This window comes from Catharus ustulatus, chromosome 7, assembly GCF_009819885.2.
Source record: "Catharus ustulatus isolate bCatUst1 chromosome 7, bCatUst1.pri.v2, whole genome shotgun sequence".
NCBI lineage: Eukaryota > Metazoa > Chordata > Aves > Passeriformes > Turdidae > Catharus > Catharus ustulatus.
Window position 1 is genome coordinate 15,570,659 of NC_046227.1, and position 21,479 is coordinate 15,592,137.

At 38.0% G+C, this 21,479-nt stretch overlaps 1 protein-coding gene across 1 annotated transcript in view; it reads left to right on the forward strand.

The window, feature by feature from the left end:
• The window catches only part of TTN (titin), a 238,200-nt gene that overhangs the window by 168,576 nt on the left and 48,145 nt on the right, over positions 1-21,479 (forward strand). Inside the window, 38 exon segments of the mRNA XM_042779450.1 lie at positions 87-395; positions 807-955; positions 1,049-1,081; positions 1,179-1,308; positions 1,410-1,709; positions 1,797-2,114; positions 2,200-2,496; positions 2,586-2,885; positions 3,568-3,882; positions 3,974-4,122; positions 4,951-5,101; positions 5,194-5,475; positions 5,567-5,869; positions 6,020-6,322; positions 6,441-6,722; positions 7,183-7,482; positions 7,573-7,875; positions 7,988-8,296; positions 8,381-8,662; positions 8,916-9,215; positions 9,356-9,649; positions 9,741-12,707; positions 12,804-13,124; positions 13,229-13,513; positions 13,721-14,020; positions 14,204-14,506; positions 15,590-15,865; positions 15,981-16,280; positions 16,370-16,672; positions 16,904-17,203; positions 17,331-17,618; positions 17,711-18,007; positions 18,096-18,398; positions 18,493-18,798; positions 19,567-19,854; positions 19,958-20,248; positions 20,345-20,632; positions 20,799-21,389. Coding sequence (XP_042635384.1) covers positions 87-395; positions 807-955; positions 1,049-1,081; positions 1,179-1,308; positions 1,410-1,709; positions 1,797-2,114; positions 2,200-2,496; positions 2,586-2,885; positions 3,568-3,882; positions 3,974-4,122; positions 4,951-5,101; positions 5,194-5,475; positions 5,567-5,869; positions 6,020-6,322; positions 6,441-6,722; positions 7,183-7,482; positions 7,573-7,875; positions 7,988-8,296; positions 8,381-8,662; positions 8,916-9,215; positions 9,356-9,649; positions 9,741-12,707; positions 12,804-13,124; positions 13,229-13,513; positions 13,721-14,020; positions 14,204-14,506; positions 15,590-15,865; positions 15,981-16,280; positions 16,370-16,672; positions 16,904-17,203; positions 17,331-17,618; positions 17,711-18,007; positions 18,096-18,398; positions 18,493-18,798; positions 19,567-19,854; positions 19,958-20,248; positions 20,345-20,632; positions 20,799-21,389 — 13,416 coding nt within the window.

The window sequence follows — 21,479 nt, forward strand, 5'->3', positions numbered from 1 at the left end:
ATACTTGCATTCTTCTAGAAACTATCTAGAAAAACATAGGAAGGCACTAACACTTAGGTAATTTTTACTTGCTCTTGTTTTATCAGTTGTGCCTGGTCCCCCATCTTGCCCAGAGGTCAAAGACAAAACCAAATCATCTGTAGCACTTGCATGGAAGCCTCCTCAAAAGGATGGTGGGAGTCCTATAAAAGGATATATTGTTGAAATGCAAGATGAAGGTAGTACTGACTGGAAGAAGGTGAATGAAGGAGACAAACTCTTTCCTACTTGTGAATGTGTTATTCCCAACTTGAAAGAGCTCAGAAAATACCGATTTAGGGTGAAGGCTGTAAATGCTGCTGGAGAATCAGAACCGAGTCCTGCAACATCAGAGATACCTGTCCAAGATATTCTTGGTAAGAGTTCTGAGAGCTGATTTAGGTATTTGTATCTAAGTGCCACTTACTGCTGTGAATATTCAAAAAGGACGCCAAGCAAGCCAAAGTCAAAACAGAATAAACTATTAGACAAGAATGTAGCAAAAGACTGACGCACATTCTTGAGAGTGTCATGATGTCCATTGTCAGGAAATGCTCCATTAGGAAACTGATCAGCAGCTACACACATACTAATGAAATGCTGTTTATTTCATGAAGCATTTACAGCAACAAGCTTTTCTGTTTGTATAGTTCCCAGTTTCCTTTTTGCAAGCCCAACTTTTCTCACATGAGTATGCATTGCACATGTTTCTGGGGGATTTCAACTCAGTGATGATGGAATTTTACCTTCAGTAGCTCTTAAAATTTATATATTTAAATATTTTGCAGAGGAACCAGAAATCTTCCTTGATCTTGGAGCACAGGATTTGCTCTCTTGTCGTGCTGGCACAACAATCAAAATCCCAGCTGTTATCAAGGGTCGTCCTGTTCCAAAGACATTTTGGGAATATGAAGGAAAAGCAAAAACTGCAGCAAAGGTCAGTAAAAGTTATTGGTTTTTTTTCTACACCTGTTTCTAGACATTTAAGTGTATTCCCTTTTACATCTATATTATTTCTCTTTGTTTGTAGGAGGGAGGTCATAATGTACCTCAAGAAGCTCAGGTAAAGCAAGCAATTTTTTTAACCTCAGTATTGTTTCATTTTTGAAACATAAATATTCAAAGTTGATCTATAACTTCTTTCTTCCTATAATACACAGGTGGAAGCAACTGATACACGTTCAGAGATTATCATCCCTGACTGCAACAGAAGTCACTCTGGACGATACAGTATTACAGCAAAGAACAAAGCAGGACAAAAGACAGTGCATGTCAGAGTCAATGTGCTTGGTATGGCTTGTGTATATTGAAGTATCCAAATATTAGGACTTAGTCTTATATTTTTACATGCTTAATGTAAAATTGTGTCTGTTGTGCTTTCATCTTAACAGATGTCCCTGGTCCACCAAAAGATCTAAAAGTAAGTGATATCACAAGAGGAAGCTGTAAACTTTCATGGAAGATGCCAGATGATGATGGTGGAGATAGAATCAGAGGCTATGTTATAGAGAAAAGAAATATTGATGGGAAGGCCTGGACTAAAGTCAATCCAAACTGTGGCAGTACTTCCTTTGTGGTACCTGATCTCATAAATGGCCAAGAATATTTCTTCCGGGTACGTGCAGAAAACCGTTTTGGAGTTGGGCCTCCTGCTGAAACCATCCAGCGGACCACAGCCAGGGATCCAATCCGTAAGTAAAACTAAAACCAAACAAATCCTTTAAAACCCCATGGTGCTGTATAGTGGATTTATTCACTCTTCTGTTTTGGTTGTGAAGATCCTCCTGATCCACCTATTAAACTGAGGATTGGCCTTGTAACCAAGAACACAGTGAGCCTGACGTGGAAACCACCAAAGAATGATGGTGGAGCTCCTGTTACACATTATAATGTTGAATGTCTCCGCTGGGATCGTACTGGAGAAGTGAAAGAGTCTTGGAAGCAATGCAACAGACGTGATGTGGAAGAAACAAAGTTTACTGTTGAGGATCTTGTGGAAGGTGGAGAATATGAATTCCGAGTGAAAGCTGTAAATATAGCAGGTCCTAGCAGACCTTCAGCCACTGTTGGCCCACTTGTTGTCAAAGACCAGACATGTAAGTACTGATACTAGTAAATACAAATTCTATTTAAAAATTATGAAGTATTTTTGTATGCTACTCTTTCAACATTTTGTTGTAGGTCCGCCATCTATTGAGCTCAAAGAATTTATGGAAGTTGAAGAAGGAACAGATGTTAAAATTGTGGCCAAGATAAAGGGTGTACCCTTCCCCACATTAACATGGCTAAAAGCTCCTCCAAAGAAACCAGATGAAAAATCACCAGTGGCATATGATCAACATGTGAACAAGATCGTTGATGAAAATACTTGCACTTTATTGATCCAACAGTCTCGCAGAAATGATACAGGCTTATATACCATAACAGCTGAAAATAACCTGGGAACTGCTTCAAAGGAGATGCGGCTAAATGTTCTGGGTACATATCAAGAACTCTTACAATTACATTAATTGACAGCATTTGTTTGATACTTGATTAATTCTTCTTTCTTAAAATGTATCTTTTAGGTCGTCCTGGACCTCCAGTAGGACCTATTAAGTTTGAATCCATTTTGGCCGATAAAATGACAATATCATGGCTTCCTCCATTAGATGATGGTGGTTCTAAGATTACAAACTATGTTATAGAGAAAAAAGAAGCAAATAGGAAGACATGGGTGACTGTTACTAATGAACCTAAAGAATGCATATTCACTGTTCCCAAGCTGATGGAAGGCCATGAATATGTGTTCCGCATTATGGCACAAAACAAATACGGTATTGGAGAACCTTTGGATAGTGAGCCAGAAACAGCACGAAACCTTTTCAGTAAGTAGGAATAAGCTTCCAAGTTGTGTCAGTTGTTTCCATATGTTGGTATGCATACAGCATCTGTTAAATGCCACTACCCTTTTCTCTCTTCACTAAGTTTTGCTGAATAGCTTTAAGAGTTTCAGCAGTAATACCTAGTTCTTAGAAGCATGTGTAGTGCTTAATATGTTTTTCTTCTGTATATTAAAATACAATCTCAATATTTTTAAGGCTTAAATAAACAAATAAGTGTTTATTTGATAAGATTCAGGTTATTCTATTGTATTTGAGACATCATTAACCTCATAGACCAGAAAGAATCAATTTCCTAGTTTCAGTTTTGAAAGATAAATTAGACAGAATAGCTCAGACATAGGAGGAATGTTAAGCTGGCAAGAGAAAATGGTTCTTAGAACAGCAAGCGTTAGACTGGGCACTAAAATGAGGTAGTGATCCAACAAGGCTAGAAAAAAATATTTTTTGACAATTGTTGTTTGGAGGAAAGGCATTTCATTTTTCACAGAATTATATGTACCTGAATAAGGGTGAGAAACTGAATGAGGAAAGAAATCTTGTTCATATAGCTAACTACCTAGAGCAATGACAACCATGTGAGTGCATAGCTCTTTTGCACTCCAGCTGTTTCTGTGTATCTTTAGCACATTTTTTTACAAACCATGTGTGAATTTTTTTCCCTCAGCTGTCCCTGGACCTCCTGACAAGCCAACAGTCAGCAGTATAACACGTGACTCAATGACAGTAAACTGGGAAGAACCAGAACATGATGGTGGCTCTCCTATAACTGGTTACTGGTTGGAGCGCAAAGAGACCACTGGAAAGAGATGGACCAGGGTCAACCGAGATCCTATCAAGCCCATGACACTGGGGGTTTCATACAAAGTTACAGGCCTTATTGAAGGCTCTGAATATCAGTTCCGTGTTTCAGCTATCAATGCAGCTGGTGTTGGCCCACCAAGCATGCCATCTGATCCAGCACTTGCTAGAGATCCTATTGGTAAATACTTTAGATTATTATTTTCTAAATCTGAAGATATTCAAATAAGAACGGATAATACATTGTTATGCTGCATGATGATATTTTTCAGCCCCACCTGGCCCTCCTATACCAAAAGTTACTGATTGGACAAAGTCTTCTGTGGACTTGGAGTGGACTCCACCAATAAAGGATGGTGGTTCTAGAGTCACTGGCTACATTGTGGAATTTAAAGAGGAAGGGAAGGAAGAATGGGAACGGGTAGGTGGAAAACCATTACAGAATTTGCACTTCTTCTCTCTGTGTCTAACAGTATGAATTGCTCCGGGGAAAAAAAAAATTAAATTTTTTGCTATTCAAGTTGTTTTCTCAACGTTTGCACCATAATTATCTTCATTTTTTTGAAATATAAGATCTCAGTATGAAGTTAATTTTGCAATTACTAGATAGAGAATTTTATAATTTTTGTTTAAAGATGTGGGAAAATATGTAGGTATATATGATGAAAAACCACAGAAGAACTGTCAGAAAAGTAACCCTCACTGGTATCAGACAATGCCAAAGCTTTTACAATTATGTTTCTACATTTTCCTCATTTTTTTCAATAGTGCAATACTGAAAATATAACTGGTACACACCTTGGCTTTTTTTATATCTCCATAAATATATGGGTTCATTTTAAGTACTATGCTGTTTCCAGGTAAAGAGACTTTATAATGGGTTTTGAAAAGAAAAGAACTGAATTCCTTTTTTTTTTTTTTTGGTTGCTCTCCCTTATTAGAGTTGATGTGTCCAAAAATATGTGTAATTCTTCTGAGATCAGGCTATGGTAATTGCTAAAATGCTAAATTCTAACAACCCTCTATGTTAGAATATCTTAGAAAAAAGACGAATCTTCAGCTTGTAGGTCCATGACATACATTTCTTTAAAAATTTCTGATTAATTTTGTGTGGACTAGATCCATATATGCTTAATACTTTTGTGTGCTTGTAAATCTGAAATAATATCTAATGTAAGATATGTTTCAAACTCAGAAAAGAAATTGGTGATATTTTTTTGTTTGCTTATGTTGCAATGTTTTTTTCCAGGTAAAAGATAGAGAAATTAGAGGAACCAAGTTCGTTGTGACAGGATTGAAAGAAGGTTGTTTTTACAAATTTAGAGTTAGAGCCGTAAATGCTGCTGGCATTGGAGAGCCTGGAGAAGTTACAGACATTATTGAAATGAAGGACAGAATTGGTATTTATCATATTGATTTACATTTTTAGTACCTCTAACTTGAAGTAAGATAAAGAAATAATTGACTTTTTTTTTTTTTCCTCTTCCCTCAGTGGCTCCTGATATTAATTTGGATGCAAGTGTCAGGGACAGAATTGTTGTTCATGCTGGAGGAGTAATTCGGATCATAGCATATGTCTCAGGGAAACCACCTCCAACAGTGAGTTGGAGCAGGGATGAACAAGCTTTGCCAGAAGAAGCCAAAGTTGAAGAAACAGCTATTAGTTCTTCTTTAGTCATCAGGAATTGCAAAAGGAGTCACCAGGGTTTATATACTCTTCTTGCTAAAAATGAAGGTGGTGAGAGGAAGAAGACAATTATTGTTGATGTGCTAGGTAAATAGCAGCTTCAGTGCTTGTGAACTAGTACAATTTCATAAGATTCAGTGTGTATGCTTCAATACTCCATTTATTTCTTTGCTTTCAGATGTGCCAGGCCCAGTTGGAATGCCACTCCTTACGGAGAATCTAACAAATGACTCTTGTAAATTGTCATGGTTTACTCCAGAAGATGATGGTGGTTCTCCTATTACCAACTATATAATTGAAAAACGTGAATCTGACCATAGAGCTTGGACTCCAGTGACCTACACAGTTACAAGACAGAATGCTACTATTCAGGGACTCATTCAAGGGAAAGCCTACTTTTTCCGCATTGCAGCAGAGAATATAATTGGCATGGGTCCTTTCACAGAAACAACACAAGCGATTCTCATTAGAGATCCAATAAGTAAGAATATTTTTGTTTTGGATAACTGTCATATGAGATTAATACACAGGAAGAATCTGAATACACAGACAAATTGATCTACCATTAATACACAGGAAGAATCTGAATACACAGAGAAATTAATCTACCTTATTTTTACTTTATTCACAGCTGTTCCTGACCGTCCAGAAGACCTGGAAGTAAAAGCAGTTACCAAGAACTCTGTTACACTAACTTGGAACCCTCCAAAATATAATGGGGGCTCAGATATCACCATGTATGTTCTAGAGAGCCGTCTCATTGGAAAAGACAAATTCCACAAAGTTACAAAGGAGAAGTTGCTTGATAGGAAATTCACTGTACAAGGCTTGAAAGAGGGTGACACCTATGAGTTTCGTGTGAGTGCTTGCAATATTGTGGGGCAAGGCAAACCATCATTTTGCACTAAACCAATCACGTGCAAGGATGAACTTGGTATGTTTCTTTTTCTTATTTCTTTCAAAAACAGTAATTCTGTTTATTGATTCTGTACTTTTTCCTATTAATATTGCTGACATTTTTGGGCATTGTGTATTTTAATACTGTCTTTCAGCTCCTCCCACACTTGACCTTGACTTTAGAGACAAGCTTATTGTCCGAGTTGGTGAAGCTTTCAGCTTGACTGGACGTTACTCAGGCAAACCTGCACCAAAGGTTACTTGGCTGAAGGATGATACTGTTCTGAAAGAAGATGACAGAATAAAGATCCAGACAACTCCTTCAACTCTTTGTTTGGGGGTACTAAAATCAGTCCGTGAAGACACAGGCAAATATTGTGTTACTGTAGAGAACAGCACAGGATCAAGAAAAGGATTTTGTCAAGTTAATGTCGTCGGTAGGTTTTACTGAACAACAATATTGTCTTTGATTTTTATATAGTGATTAAAATTCATTGAGTTTTATAAAATAGAAGTATTGAAACGTGTTCTTTATTACAATAATTCAATTTACTGTACTCTCAGTTATGCTAATAAGCTCTTTCTTAATTTGAGCACATATTTAACTCTGAATTAGTTTATACAGCATGAATAATTGAAAGTCTTCACATGTGTTTAGAGAATATCAACACTACAGAAAACGTTAATCACCAAATACATTATAAGGATTAAGGAATTAATTCCAATATGCCAAACATGTATTACAGAAGAATAGCCCTGAAGTCTTGATTCCTGATTATAACTGTGATGTCAAGTTTCTAATTTTATACTATGTTTACTGTATTGAGACTGTTTAGTCTATGTTTTTTTGTGAAGTTCATAAAAAAGCATGGGTATGCTTTATTTTTTCTTAAACAGATCGCCCATCACCTCCAGTAGGCCCAGTTATATTTGATGAAGTCTTTAAAGATCATATGGTAGTTTCCTGGAAACCTCCATTAGATGATGGAGGCAGTGAAATTACAAATTATATAATTGAGAAGAAGGACACACACAAAGATATGTGGATGCCAGTTACATCTGCCACAGTGAAGACAACATGCAAAATTCCCAAGCTGCTTGAAGGAAGAGAATATCAAATTCGAATTTATGCTGAAAATCTGTATGGCATAAGTGATCCTCTCATCTCTGATGAGATGAAAGCCAAGGACCGTTTCCGTAAGTTTTTAGTTTTCAATTTTATTTGGATAGTCCAATCTTTATTCTATTAGTGATGCTCATATACTCTTTTTTTTCTTGTCACCCCAGGTGTTCCTGATGCACCTGAGCAACCAATCATTAAGGATGTAACCAAAGACTCTGCAGTAGTGGTATGGAACAAACCATATGATGGAGGCAAGCCAATAACAAACTACATTGTAGAGAAGAAGGAGACAATGGCTACAAGATGGGTCAAAGCTACCAAAGACCCAATTTTCCCTGGTACAAAGTTCAAAGTACCTGATCTCCTTGAAGGCTGTCAGTATGAATTCCGTGTTTCAGCAGAAAATGAAATTGGTGTTGGTGATCCTAGTCCACCATCAAAGCCAATTTTCGCTAGAGATCCAATCGGTAAAGTATCACATTTCATTGAATTTTCAATGCACTCAGTTTCAGTTAGAAAATTATTCTAATAGTTTATTTTCTTTCTCCCGTTTCTTTATTTTTTTTGCTTTTTTAACAGCAAAACCAAGTCCACCTGTTAATCCAGAAGCAGTAGATAAAACTAAAAATTCAGTTGATTTATCTTGGCAACCACCACGCCATGATGGAAATGGCAAGATAATTGGCTACCTTGTAGAGTTTCAGAAAGTTGGAGATGAAGAATGGAAACAGGCTAATCTTACAGCAGATTCTTGTCCTGAAACAAACTACAAAGTCACTGGTCTTACTGAGGGATTAACCTATAAATTCAGGGTCAAGGCAGTCAATGCAGCAGGCGAATCCGATCCAGCTCACGTTCCTGATCCAGTAGAAGTAAAGGACAGGCTTGGTGAGTTTAATAAAATCAGATAAGTTTACCTAAGAATAGACTTATTTTTCCTCATTTTGTAAAAACTTGTATTTTTGATTCCAGAACCTCCTGAGTTAATACTTGATGCTAATATGGCACGAGAACAGCACGTAAAAGCTGGAGATACCCTGAGACTTAGTGCTGTTATTAAAGGTGTTCCATTCCCAAAAGTCACTTGGAAGAAAGAAGATCATGAGGTCTCACCCAAAGCTGATATTGAAGTTACAGGAGTTGGCAGTAAACTTGAAATCCGTAACACTGTCCATGAAGATGGTGGAATGTATTCCCTGACAGTTGAAAATCCAGCCGGTTCAAAGACTGTTTCAGTAAAAGTTGTGGTCTTAGGTAACCTTTTTGTGTTCCTTCTATACAACATCTTATTACTCTATAATTGGAGATTAAAAAATAAAGGATTTTCTGAAAAATATCTGTAAAGCAAGTTATAAACCAAGCTATAGTTGTATTTTTATGAAAATGTAAAAAAAAAGGACTAAAAATTACATAAAATATAATATAGTTTATCTTGAAATTTACAAAGGTTTTTAAGAAATGCTTCAGTTACCTAATAAATAATGAATTATATTTTTATCAATGTTAGATAAACCTGGTCCACCCAGAAACCTGAACGTCAGTGATGTCAGAAGTGACTCTTGCTATCTCACTTGGATGGAACCAGAAGATGATGGTGGCTCTGTGATTACCAACTATGTGGTGGAGAGGAAAGATGTAGCTTCTGCACAGTGGGTAGCCATCTCATCATCCTCCAAGAAGCGCAGTCATATGGCTAAATATCTGATGGAAGGCACTCAGTATCTCTTCCGAGTTGCAGCTGAGAATCAGTATGGTAGAGGTCCATATGTGGAAACACTTAAACCTATCAAAGCTATAGATCCACTGCGTAAGTGTCTTTTATTTATATGGTCTGTTTTCTTTGTACGGGATTTGGTAATTTTGAGGTTGTCCTGTTGTTATGAACATGATATGCTGGTACCAGAGGTTTTTCATCCTAGTAACCATTTTGGTTTTGTATTTAAAAAGATCCTCCAGGGCCACCAAAGAATCTGCATCATGTAGATGTTGACAAGACTGAAGTTTCCCTCGTTTGGAATCGACCAGATCGTGATGGTGGTGCTGAGATAACTGGGTATTTGGTGGAATATCAAGAAGATGGGGCAGATGAATGGACAAAGTTCCAAACAGTCCCTATGCTAGACTGTGTTGTTACAGGCCTACAGAAAGGAAAAATATACAAATTCCGTGTGAGAGCTCAAAACATTGTTGGTCTTAGCCTTCCAGATACAACTATACCAATAGAGTGTCAAGAAAAACTAGGTAATTTTTGGTTTTTCATTTCACTGATTTTTTCTCTTTTTATACAAGCATTTGCCCTGAAAAGTTAATTTCCATTTTTCTCTAATTTCAGTACCTCCATCTGTGGATCTAGATGTGAAGTTAATTGAAGGTCTCGTTGTTAAAGCTGGAACCACAGTGCGCCTTCCAGCAATTATGAGAGGTGTCCCAGTTCCCACAGCAAAATGGGTTACTGATGACACTGAAATTAAACCAGATGGCAAATACAAGATTGAGACTGACAATTACTCAACTGTACTTACTATCAAAGACTGTGTAAGAAAAGATACAGGAGAATATCTACTCACAGTATCTAATGCAGCTGGCAGCAAAACTGTGGCATTGCACCTTACAGTTTTGGATGTTCCAGGCCCACCAACTGGTCCTATTAATATTCTTGAAGTAACACCAGAATATATGGTTATTTCTTGGCGCCCTCCTAAAGATGATGGTGGGAGTCCTATAATAAATTATATTGTTGAGAAACGTCAATCAAAGAAAGAAACCTGGGGAGTGGTTAGCTCTGGAACAAGTCACACAAAAATTAAGGTTCCACGACTGCAGAAAGGCTGTGAATATATTTTCCGTGTTCGTGCAGAAAATAAGATAGGCATTGGTGCACCCCTGGATTCAGAACCAACAGTTGCTAAATACACGTTTGATCCACCATCCCCACCTGGTAAACCAACTGTTTATGATATTACAGAAAATGCTGCAACAGTGTCTTGGACCCTACCAAAATCTGATGGTGGAACTCCAATAACTGGTTATATACTTGAACGTCGGGAAGCATCTGGTAAATGGGTGCGTGTCAATAAGACACCTATACTTGATATGAAATATAGGGTCACCGGTCTTTTTGAAGGCAACACATATGAATTCAGAGTTTTTGCGGAAAACATGGTGGGCTTAAGTAAACCATCTCCAAGCTCTGATCCAATAAAAGCATCACGTCCTATCACTCCTCCTGGACCACCTATAAATCCAAAGTTAAAAGACAAAACTAAAGAATCAGCTGATCTTGTGTGGACAAAGCCCCTCAAGGATGGTGGCAGCCCAATTCTGGGATACATTGTGGAATGTCAGAAAACTGGAACTACCCAGTGGAATAGGATTAATAAGGATGAACTCATTAGACAGTGTGCTTTCAGAGTACCTGGATTAATAGAAGGAAATGAATATAAGTTCCGAATAAAGGCTGTCAACATTGTGGGAGAGGGAGAACCAAGAGAACTACCAGAAACAGTACTTGCCAAAGATATTCTTTCTCCTCCAGAAATAAGCCTAGATGTGACCTGTCGAGACTTAATTACTGTCAGAGTGGGTCAAACAATACGTATTACTGGTAAGGTAAAAGGCCGACCAGATCCTGAAATAACATGGTCTAAAGATGGCAAAGTACTAGTCCAAGAAAAGCGTGTTGAAATACTTCATGATCTACCTAATATTGAATTGCAAGTGAAAGAAGCCAAAAGAACTGATCATGGCAAATATATAATAGCAGCGAAGAACAGCTGTGGACAGGCTCAAGCTTTTGCTGTTGTTAATGTACTTGACAGACCTGGACCGTGTCAGAACCTGAAAATAAGTTATGTGACAAAAGACTCTTGTATGATCGCTTGGGAGAGTCCAGTGGATAATGGTGGCTCTGAAATTACAAATTACATAGTAGAATACCGTCAACCGAATCAGAGGGGATGGTCAATTGTATCCTCTGATATTACTAAACGATTAGTAAAGGCACATCTTGTCGAGAACCGTGAATACTTCTTCAGAGTTTGTGCAGAGAACAAAATAGGTCCAGGTCCTTGCATTGAGACCAAGACTCCTATCCTTGCTATCAATCCTATTGACAAGCCTGGAGAGCCAGAAAATCTTCACATTGCAGAGAAAGGAAAGACATTTGTGTATCTGAAATGGAGAAGGCCAGATTATGATGGTGGCAGTCCCAATTTAAGTTACCATGTTGAGAGAAAACTGAAAGATTCAGATGAATGGGAAAGAGTTCACAAAGGCAGCATTAAGGAAACACACTACATGGTAGATAAATGTGTGGAAAATAAAATTTACCAATTCCGAGTTCAAACTAAGAATGAAGCTGGTGAAAGTAACTGGGTAAAAACAGCTGAAGTTGTTGTGAAGGAAGATCTCCAGAAACCAGTGCTGGATTTGAAGTTAAGTGGGGTTCTAACTGTGAAAGCGGGCGACACAATTAGAATTGAGGCTGGAGTCAGAGGAAAACCACAGCCTGAAGTTGTATGGACAAAAGACAAAGATGCCACAGATTTCACCAGATCTCCAAGAGTCAGTATTGAAAACACTTCTGACACATCTAAATTTGTTCTCACAAAATCAAGGCGTACTGATGGTGGAAAATATGTGATTACAGCAACTAATACAGCTGGTAGCTTTGTAGCATATGCTACTGTTATTGTCTTGGACAAACCAGGTCCTGTACGAAACTTGAAAGTCACTGACATTTCAAGTGATAGATGTACTGTTACTTGGGATCCTCCAGAAGATGATGGTGGTTGTGAAATACAGAACTATATCCTGGAAAAATGTGAAAGCAAGCGTATGGTTTGGTCTACATACTCTTCCTCTGTCCTAACAGACTATGCCAAAGTGACACGCCTCATTGAAGGTAATGAATATATATTCAGAGTGCGTGCAGAGAATAAAATGGGCACTGGTCCACCAACAGAAACACATCCAATTATTGCAAAAACTAAATATGATAGACCTGGACGCCCTGACCCTCCAGATGTCACAAGAGTCAGCAAAGAAGAGATGACAGTAGTTTGGAATCCACCAGAATATGATGGTGGCAAGTCAATTACAGGATACATTTTAGAGAAGAAAGAGAAACGGTCGCTAAGATGGGTTCCTGTTACTAAAACTCCAATCCCAGAGAGACGCAAGAAGGTTACTAATCTCTTCCCTGGTCATGAATACCAGTTCCGTGTCAGTGCTGAAAATGAAGTCGGACTTGGAGAACCAAGCTTGCCATCAAGACCTGTAATAGCCAAAGACCCAATAGGTAAAATACAATTCAATTTTTCTGTATTATTTCAATGTTAACAGATTGCTAAACTGTACAGCTGTGTTCTAATCTGTAATTCTTACTGTCTTGCAGAACCACCTGGTCCTCCCACAAACTTGAGAGTGGTTGATAGCACAAAGACTTCCTTAACTCTTGGCTGGGGAAAACCAGTGTACGATGGTGGTGCTCCAATTATTGGATATGTTGTGGAAATGAGACCAAAAGTTGAGGGTGCTGATCCTGAAGCAGGATGGAAACGATGCAATGTTGCTGCTCAAGTTATTCATACAGAATTCACAGCTACAAGCCTGGATGAAAAGCAATTATATGAGTTCAGGGTTTCTGCCCAAAACCAGGTTGGCCTTGGTCGACCAGCAGAATTGAAAGAAGCCGTATCTCCCAAAGAAATTCTTGGTGAGTTTTCCCCTCCTTTTTTGGGATGTTTGCAACAGTTTATTTGCTTTTGGCTTATTTTATTTCATGTGCAAAACTTTGCATTTTATTTCTCTGTCTTTCAGAACCCCCAGAGATTGAGCTGGATGCAAGCATGAGAAAGTTAGTCACAGTCAGAGCAGGCTGCCCTATTAGACTTTTTGCCATTGTGAGGGGTCGCCCAGCACCAAAAGTCACCTGGAGGAGAATGGGTATTGATAATGTTATTAGAAAAGGACAAGTTGATCTGGTTGACACTATGGCTTTCTGTGTCATTCCCGATTCAACACGTGATGACTCAGGCAAATATTCATTGACACTTGTTAATGCAGCTGGAGAAAAGGCTGTATTTGTGAACGTCAGAGTTCTTGGTAAGTAATGGGAAAAATACCTTAAGACAACTTTGTAACTATTTTGGATGTTCCTTGCATGAATATCTATGACCCCCAGGTGCAAGAGTTTTTGAGCATAACTCTGTCACCTAACACTAACTCCCTCCATGTAGAAAGCTTTTGATCCCCTTTAATTTTAACTTATTAAAGAAGAAAATACTAACATATATTGAAATTTCCTCATAGATACTCCTGGACCTGTGTCAGACTTCAGGGTTTCAGATGTCACCAAGATGTCCTGCCATCTTTCATGGGCACCTCCAGAGAATGATGGGGGTAGCCCGGTGACTCATTACATCCTGCAGAAACGGGAGGCTGACAGGAAGACCTGGGCAACAGTCACGGCAGAACTAAAGAAAACTAGTTTCCAGATAGCAAACCTTGTGCCTGGAAATGAATATTACTTCAGAGTAACAGCAGTGAACGAATATGGTTCAGGTGTTCCAAGTGACATACCAAAACCTGTTCTTGCAACAGATCCTCTAAGTGAGTATACCTTTATGTATATTTTATGTTTGCTTCCATGGACATTTTCTGTTTGTTTTTCTCTAATTTTAGTCAGATTTTTGCATATTTTGAGTTAGTGTTTCTAAACTGAACAATGTTGCTAACTACTCAAGAAAATCTTGGAAATTCAATATTTCACATGTTTCTTTTTTCCCCTAAAAGGTGAACCTGATCCACCAAGAAAACTTGAAGTTACTGAAATTACAAAGAATAGTGCTACTTTAGGCTGGCTGCCACCACTGCGCGATGGAGGCTCTAAAATTGATGGATACATTGTTAGCTACAAAGAACACGATCAACCAGCAGATCGCTGGACTGAATATTCAGTCGTTAAAGATCTCTCCATTGTTGTAGCTGGTCTGAAAGAAGGAAAGAAGTACAACTTTAGAGTGGCAGCTAGAAATGCTGTAGGAGTAAGTTTGCCAATAGAAGCTACAGGAGAATATGAAATTAAAGAACAACTCAGTAAGTAACAATTTAAATACTACCTTATGTACTGCTTTAATAATTAAATGAGCAAGATATGCAGATATTGAGCAAGATATTGCTTTATGGAGTTATCTGGAGGATTATGGTTAACTGTACTGAATACTTTGATAGTCAGGAGAAAAATGAGAGTTGACCACTAATTCAGAATTATTAAATAATCTTTCAGGTGTGGTTTTAGTTGGAACCAGAAGATAAGAACTAGAGAGAAATGATAAATACCTTCAGTGAAGTTTAAATGAAAGAGAGAAAGTGTCAGACTGGTAGTTTGAGAGATAAATGGGAAAACTGGACCTGTTTTAATACAAGATAAAATAAGTGGTTTATATGGTAAGGTTGGTTGAGAGTATAAAACAAAAATCAGGGAGGACAGGTTGGCCTATTTAAGGTGGCAGGGTTCCTGAGGCACAGGAAGATGTTGTGTAAGGGCAAGATGAGTAGAATCTTCTTAATTTGGGGCATGGGAAGAAAAAGAGAGAGATACAGGAACAGGAGAATGAAAACTAGCCAGTGGAAGGAAGTACACCAAACATGCTGTCAGATTTATTTTGGGAAAAAAATTGATTCTGTACAAAAGAAGGAGTAGGAGAAAAATTATTCAAGTAGACAGAAAGATTGACCGTGCAAGCAGGTTTATCTCAGTAAGAACTTCAGTCTTCTTCTCCTTCATGTTTCTTGTAGAAGGTCAGCAATAAGTGAGCAACACATTTCAGATAAAAAGGTTATATTTCATGCATTAATAGTGCACAAATGTCTAAATAATAATAATAATTTAAAAATTAAATAAATAAATAAATGTGTGTGAAGGCAATCCAGATTCATAAATGTTCTCTTATAAACTGTACAATAAAGTAAAAGTAAGACTGGAATGGATATTGCCACCGCAGAAACTGAAGTTGTCCATAAGTGGAACCTAAATTAAAGATTTTCCAGTCATTCATACAGGTGATTCCACTTAAAAGAGAAGCAGAGAATTTTCACATTAAAAAAATAAGAAAAAGTAAATTAATATTTCACAGAAGTTGAATTTATTTGCATCTGTGCGATTTTTTTTTTTTACAGTTCCACCTAAGATTCTGATGCCTGATCACGTTCACATTAAAGCTGGAAAGAAACTGAGAATTGAAGCTCATGTATATGGGAAGCCTCAACCAGTCTGTAAATGGCTGAAAGGAGATCAAGATGTAGTTACATCCAGCCGCCTTGCCGTGCATAAAGCAGAAAAATCGTCTGTTCTTATCATTAAGGATGTGACTAGAAAAGATACTGATTTTTACACTCTTACTGCAGAAAATAGCTCTGGTACTGATAGTCAGAAAATCAAAGTGACAGTCATGGGTATGTTCCATTTGGTTGTTTTTCAGTCCAGCTTTAGACAATGCTTGTTTTACTATATTCCAGTGGTTACCATTTTATTTCATCCCTTTTTTCTCAATATACTTTTTTCATGCAGATAAACCAGGTCCGCCACAGCCTCCATTTGATATTTCTGAAATAGATGCTGATGCTTGCACTCTTTCATGGCACATACCTCTTGAAGATGGTGGCAGCAACATTACAAACTATGTAGTTGAGAAATGTGATGTAAGCCGAGGAGACTGGGTAACAGCTTTATCTTCTGTCACAAAGACAAGCTGCAGAATTGGAAAACTGATTCCTGGAGAAGAGTACATGTTCCGTGTTCGTGCTGAAAATCGTTTTGGGATTTCTGAGCCACTTGCTTCTGGCAAGATGATCGCAAGATACCCATTTGGTATGCCAATTTTTGATAGCAGAATTCCTCTATTTAAACTTTCTAGTAAGAAAACATACAATTGATGTCTATCTTCATTTCCTTTCTAGATGTTCCCAGTGAACCAAAGAATGCACGTATTACCAAGGTCAATAAGGACTGCATTTTTGTTGCTTGGGATAGACCAGATAGCGATGGAGGCAGTCCAATCACTGGTTATCTTATTGAGCGCAAAGAAAGGAACAGTTTGCTGTGGGTGAAAGCTAACGATACAGCTGTGCGCTCCACAGAATACCCCTGTGTGGGCCTCATCGAAGGTCTTGAGTATACTTTCAGAATTTATGCATTGAACAGAGCTGGAGCAAGTAAACCCAGTAAACCAACTGAGTTTGTCACAGCAAGAGCACCAGTTGGTAAGCCATCCATACCACTACTTTGCAACAGACTGTTTTTATGATAATCTTCAATGTATCTGCAACTTATTATGATCTTTAGTTTGCCCTTCTGTTTATACTTTCATGTTTACTATGGCATCACTCTGATTGCACTATCTAGGTATGCAGTAAATAGGATCCAGTAATATTAAAGCCATTTTTAATGTTTTTTTTGAAAAATATACTATAATATGTTTTTATTTGCCATAGATCCCCCTGGAAAACCTGAAGTTATTGATGTCACTAAGACCACTGCATCACTGGTATGGACAAGACCAAAGCATGATGGTGGTAGCAAACTTATTGGCTACTTCGTGGAAGCTTGCAAATTGCCTGGTGATAAGTGGGAGCGGTGCAATACAACTCCGTATCAAATACCTCTAGAAGAGTACACTGTGACTGGTTTGGAAGAAAATGCTCAGTACCAATTTAGAGCAATTGCCAAGACAGCAGTTAACATTAGCCGACCTTCAGAACCTTCTGATCCAGTGACCATTCATCCAGAAAATGGTAAGGAATATAAAAGCATTTGATAGCTCTGGAAGGAGTCTGTGCATGTTGGGAACTAACACTCATGTGAAGAATGAGACATTTATCTCCTACTAGATTGATTAACTCTTGGACTCTTTCCTTTCAGTTCCTCCCAGAATAGAGTTGGATCTGTCTATGCAATCACAGCTTACAGTAAAAGCTGGAACTAATGTGCGTCTGGAGGCAAATGTGTATGGCAAGCCAATGCCAGCAATCACCTGGAAGAAAGAAGGAGAAGTTTTAAAACCTTCTGAAGGTGTTAAGATCACCACGCAGAGAAATCTTGCTACAGTTGAATTGTTCAGTGTTAACAGGAAGCAAACAGGAGACTACACTATTACTGCTGAAAATGCAAGTGGATCAAAGTCAGCAACAATTAGGCTTAAAGTACTTGGTAAGCTAAAGACTGTGTATTAATAAATACATTTATAATTCAATTATATAGCAAGAGATAGAACTATAACAATGTGATGTTCATTGTTCTAGATAAACCTGGCCCACCAGCCTCTGTCAAAATCAAGCATATGTATGCAGATCGTGCAATGCTTTCTTGGGAGCCTCCCCTGGAAGATGGAGGTTCAGAAATTACTAACTACATTGTAGACAAGCGTGAAACAAGCAGACCTAACTGGGCCCAAGTCAGTGCCAATGTACCCATTACAAGCTGCACCGTGGAGAGACTAATTGAAGGACATGAATATCAGTTCCGGATTTGTGCTGAAAACAAATATGGTGTTGGAGACCCCATCTTAACTGAACCAGCAGTTGCTAAGAACCCATATGGTAAGTGCTTTTTGGAACAGTTTCATTAGTCACTTGGTTTTTGTCTATACTTATGAATACAATGTAATTTTCAAATAAATCTCCACAGATGTACCTGGACCTTGTGATCCACCAGTAATTAGCAATGTAACAAAAGACTTTATGACTGTTAGCTGGAAGCCACCAGCTAGTGATGGTGGATCTCCAATAACTGGTTATATACTTGAGAAGCGTGAAACGAAGGCTCTTAACTGGACAAAAGTAACAAGAAAGCCTGTCATTGAAAGAACTGTTAAAGCTACTGGACTCCAAGAAGGAACAGAATATGAGTTCCGGGTGATAGCACTGAATAAGGCTGGACCTGGCAAGCCTAGCGCACCATCTAAAGCAGTGTATGCTCGTGATCCACAATGTAAGCTAAAAGTCTCAGATATTTTCCATTATTATTTCCAAATACCATCATACAGCATTTGGTATGCTAACTTTATGTTGTCTTAAATTTCCAGATCCTCCTGGCCCACCTGCTTTCCCGAAAGTGGTGGATACTACTCGTAATTCGATAAGCCTGTCATGGAGCAAACCAGCATATGATGGAGGAAGCCCTATCATTGGTTATCTAGTGGAATCAAAACGAGCTGACACAGACAACTGGGTCAGATGCAATCTACCTAAGAATTTACAGGCTACACATTTTGTGGTAACAGGGCTGATGGAAGATACAGAGTACCAGTTCCGTGTTTATGCTGTCAATAAGATTGGATACAGTGATCCAAGTGATGTTCCTGATAAACACACTGCCAAAGACATTTTAAGTAAGTTCATTGAAAACAAATTGCCTTGATGACTTTTGCTTCAATTTATGGGATGAGTTTCAAGACACACTTTGTCACAGGACACAGGCGCAGATTTGTTTGGAACATGTTTTTACTCAAAAAATGTAGGCTAGCAGTGGCTAATTTGGAAGAAAACAGGGCAGTTAGACACCAAACAGAATTTGCTGTCTGCTTTTTTTTTAGCCTTCTGCAGCCTACTGGATCTTCAAGAATTTTTTTTTTCTTTCTCTAATCATAAAATTAGAATTATCAGATCTCTCATCTTAAAACTTTGTTACCTTCATATCTTCTAAATAATTTGAAGCTGAGATTACTATTCTAAGCAGCTGTATGATACTCTTTGTTTGTATGACACTTACTCCTTAAGAGACATGCTGGCTTTTGTATGCATTTTGCTGTACATACAAAAGTATTGCTTCACAAAACTATCTTAGTTCAAGAAAAGCGTTAGAGTCCAGGATGCTCTGAAACTCCCTTGAATTCTATAGAAACTAAGAGCCTTTCTAACATAAATGGTGTAAAGGCAGGAGAGAAAGAAAAAAACAAAAAGAGGTGAAATCAGTGCAAGAAAAGGTATATTTGTAAATTATCTTCAAACAGGAGTCGGGAAACTTACTAACATCATCATAGGCATGAAAAATTGGTTAGTCTAGTGAAATGCCAGTAAAAATGGAGTTTTTGTTGCAGTAACTTTTGTGATCATCTTGAAGATGATGCTTTAATTAAGTTTTTTTCTTAAACACACAGTTCCACCTGAAGGAGAACTTGATGCAGAACTTAGGAAAGTCCTTGTGTTGCGTGCTGGAGTCACAATGAGACTTTATGTACCAGTAAGAGGACGTCCACCTCCAAAGATTTCGTGGTCTAAAGTGGGTGCCAACCTAAGAGATAGACAAGGATTAGACATTAAGTCAACTGATTTTGATACTTTCCTGCGTTGTGAAAATGTAAATAAATATGATGCTGGAAAATACGTCCTCAGTCTGGAGAACAGCTGTGGCCAAAAGTCCTACACCATTGTGGTAAAAGTACTTGGTAAGTCTCAGAGCTTTCCCCATTATAATATATTTGCTAACTTTTAAACTGTTTTTTAAAATTTTGTTACTAAATCAAATATGGTGGTGTTGTGTTTATCCAGATACTCCAGGCCCACCCATTAACCTGATTGTAAAGGACGCATCTAAAGATTCTGCCTTCATTACGTGGGAACCTCCTCTAGTAGATGGGGGCAGTCCAATAACAAATTATGTTGTTGAAAAACGTGATGCAGAAAGAAAATCATGGTCCACAGTAACAACAGAATGTCCAAAGACAAGCTACAGGATAACTAACCTAGAAGAAGGCAAATCTTACTTCTTCAGAGTTTTTGCTGAAAATGAATATGGTATTGGTGATCCTTGTGAAACTCGTGATGCTGTCAAAGCTTCTGGTAGGAAAAATGAATCCTTTTCACCTATTTTTTTTTGTTCAAATAATCTTTTTTTTAAGCTTGAATGAAAACTTTGTATGTTTTTCTTCCTTCTAGAAACACCTGGGCCGGTTGTGGATCTAAAAGCTTCAGCTGTAACAAAATCTTCATGCAATTTGGTATGGAAGAAACCTATCAGTGATGGTGGGAGCCGTATTACTGCATATATTGTTGAGGTCCTGGTCGGTGATGATAAATGGCAAGAAGTCATGCGGGGAAAGAACCTCCATTTTTCAATGAGAGACTTAAAAGAAGGACAAGAATACACTTTTAGAGTGAGGGCCCAAAATGATGCTGGATATGGAACTCCATCAGAGATCACAATTACAGCAAGAGATGATGTTGGTGAGAAGCAAGATCATTAATTCAATTCTTTACTTACCCAAATTTTATTTTATGTATACTATCATTACCATGTATACATAGAAATAAGACACCTTTGAAACAGCATCTTAATTTTACCACAGATTTTATGCATAGTGAAATAACTGGTTTCCTTCATTTTTTACAGCTGCACCTGAACTTGACTTAAGAGATCTACCTGACCTGTGCTATACAGCTAAAGAGGGTAGCAACTTCCGTCTTAAAATCCCTATGAAAGGCAAGCCTGTCCCAACCGTAACTTGGAAGAAGGATGAAGACCAGGCAATTACTGAGAGTGGAAGAGTTGCATTTGAATCTACAGCAGTAAACACCACCCTTGTAGTACATGACTGCCAGAAAGCTGATGCAGGAAAATACACAATAACTCTGAAAAATGTTGCTGGCAGCAAGGAAGGCACTATTTTTGTGAAAGTTGTTGGCAAACCTGGCATACCAACAGGTCCAGTGAAATTTGAAGAAGTCACAGCTGATGCCATAACCTTAAAATGGGGCCCTCCAAAAGATGATGGTGGTTCAGAAATCACTAACTATGTTCTAGAGAAGAGAGATAATGTAAACAATAAGTGGGTGACTTGTGCCTCTGCAGTCCAGAAAACCACATTTAGAGTTACGAGACTTCATGAAGGAAATGAATATACATTCAGGATCAGGGCTGAAAATAAATATGGAGTAGGGGAAGGTCTTAAATCAGATCCTGTCATTGCAAAGCATCCATTTGGTAAGTATCCATTATAATTTTTGAAATCGAAACAATTTATTTTAGAGGTGATAATAATTTTTAACATTACCGCATTTTTTAATATTGTTT